This window comes from Bipolaris victoriae, assembly GCF_000527765.1.
Source record: "Bipolaris victoriae FI3 unplaced genomic scaffold scaffold_599, whole genome shotgun sequence".
NCBI classification, from domain to species: domain Eukaryota; kingdom Fungi; phylum Ascomycota; class Dothideomycetes; order Pleosporales; family Pleosporaceae; genus Bipolaris; species Bipolaris victoriae.
This window is the reverse complement of record NW_014574793.1, coordinates 1-1,200: the sequence shown is the minus strand read 5'-3', so window position 1 is coordinate 1,200 and position 1,200 is coordinate 1. Positions and strand designations below refer to the sequence as shown.

The following is a 1,200-nucleotide window of genomic DNA, read 5'->3' as shown; positions in this document are numbered from 1 at the left end:
TCGGGCCCAACGGCTGCTGTAGCAGAATTTCAATGAAATTGCCCGTGCTCCGCACGGGCCTATCACCTCAACGATAATATCACCTCAATGATAACGATATATTTTAATTACAAATTTAAGTCAAATAGATACAAAAATATAATCTTTACAATTTTAGAAATTCAGGATGCATTATCTAAGTATCCCCTATTCAGATATTATCGAATTTGGACTATTACAGTAGCTGCTATCGTCGCTGTCGTCGCTATTGCTTATATCAAGTTTACTATCCACTATAGCTTTGTAAGCCTTTTCGATAGTAGTATCGACATTAATACACGATTCTGTAGAAGTAGACTCTGCGCAGTCTTCTTGAGTATACTGAGTAAAGCGTTCTAGGTCCTGTGATAGCGTGGTGGATGGTAAAGCTGCCGTGAGAGGATGGCTTATGAGTTTGGTATATGGATCGATAAGTTGACGAATATTGTACGCCACCCACATAGCTGGCGTACGGTCTATTGTTATAGTACCTTCGCGATACTTAGAACTGCTATCTTGAAGTATCCAGTCCCACTTTATCAAGGCCTTGGTGTTGTAGTTATTGTCGTCAGCGTTTATATGTTGCCAGCGCGCAACATTGCGCTGCGTTGTAATACCGCCTGCTATACGCTTAGTATATTTACGGCCAAAGTTCCTTATAGTTGGGAAGATACGCCGCCATTTGTTGAAAATAATCGTAGCCTCACGGAGTCGTTTTGTAGCGATCTCTACCTCAAGACGAGCAAGGTCATTGACCTGGCGCTGCTGCACCATCTGCCGTGCGTCTTCAGCGTATATTACACCACCTTTGCTCTCTACAACCCGCTTCTTGCGTCGCCTCCGCTCCTCCTTGGCAAGTATAGCAGCCTCAGTTTTGTGCAGCTCACGCTTGAAGCCTTCGGCGTTGCGAGCAAGAGCTGAGACGCCACGAAGGTGACGGATTACGTCGGCCGCGACCTGACGGGGGAGGTGTTGATGAATCACGGCGCGAACAAACGGCTCCTGTAGCTCGATCTGTCGTACTGTTTTTGGTGTATGCCAAGTAGCGTCGCCAGGCTTAGGATCCTCGGGTTCTGGTGTTACACCTTGTGGTTGAGGCCGCCGCACCAGCTGTGCCGTCTCGAGGTCGATTTTAACGCGGTGGAAGCGTCGCACAGGCGCTCGAGATGGCGATGAGATGAG

At 47.4% G+C, this 1,200-nt stretch overlaps 1 protein-coding gene across 1 annotated transcript; it reads right to left on the bottom strand.

The window, feature by feature from the left end:
* Positions 1–186: 186 nt before the first annotated feature.
* Positions 187–1,200, bottom strand: COCVIDRAFT_117391 (hypothetical protein; the record flags this gene model as incomplete). The annotated part of the gene is made up of 1 exon (XM_014694458.1): positions 187–1,200. A coding segment is annotated over one exon (1,014 nt), but the record flags the coding sequence as incomplete, so codon positions are not given.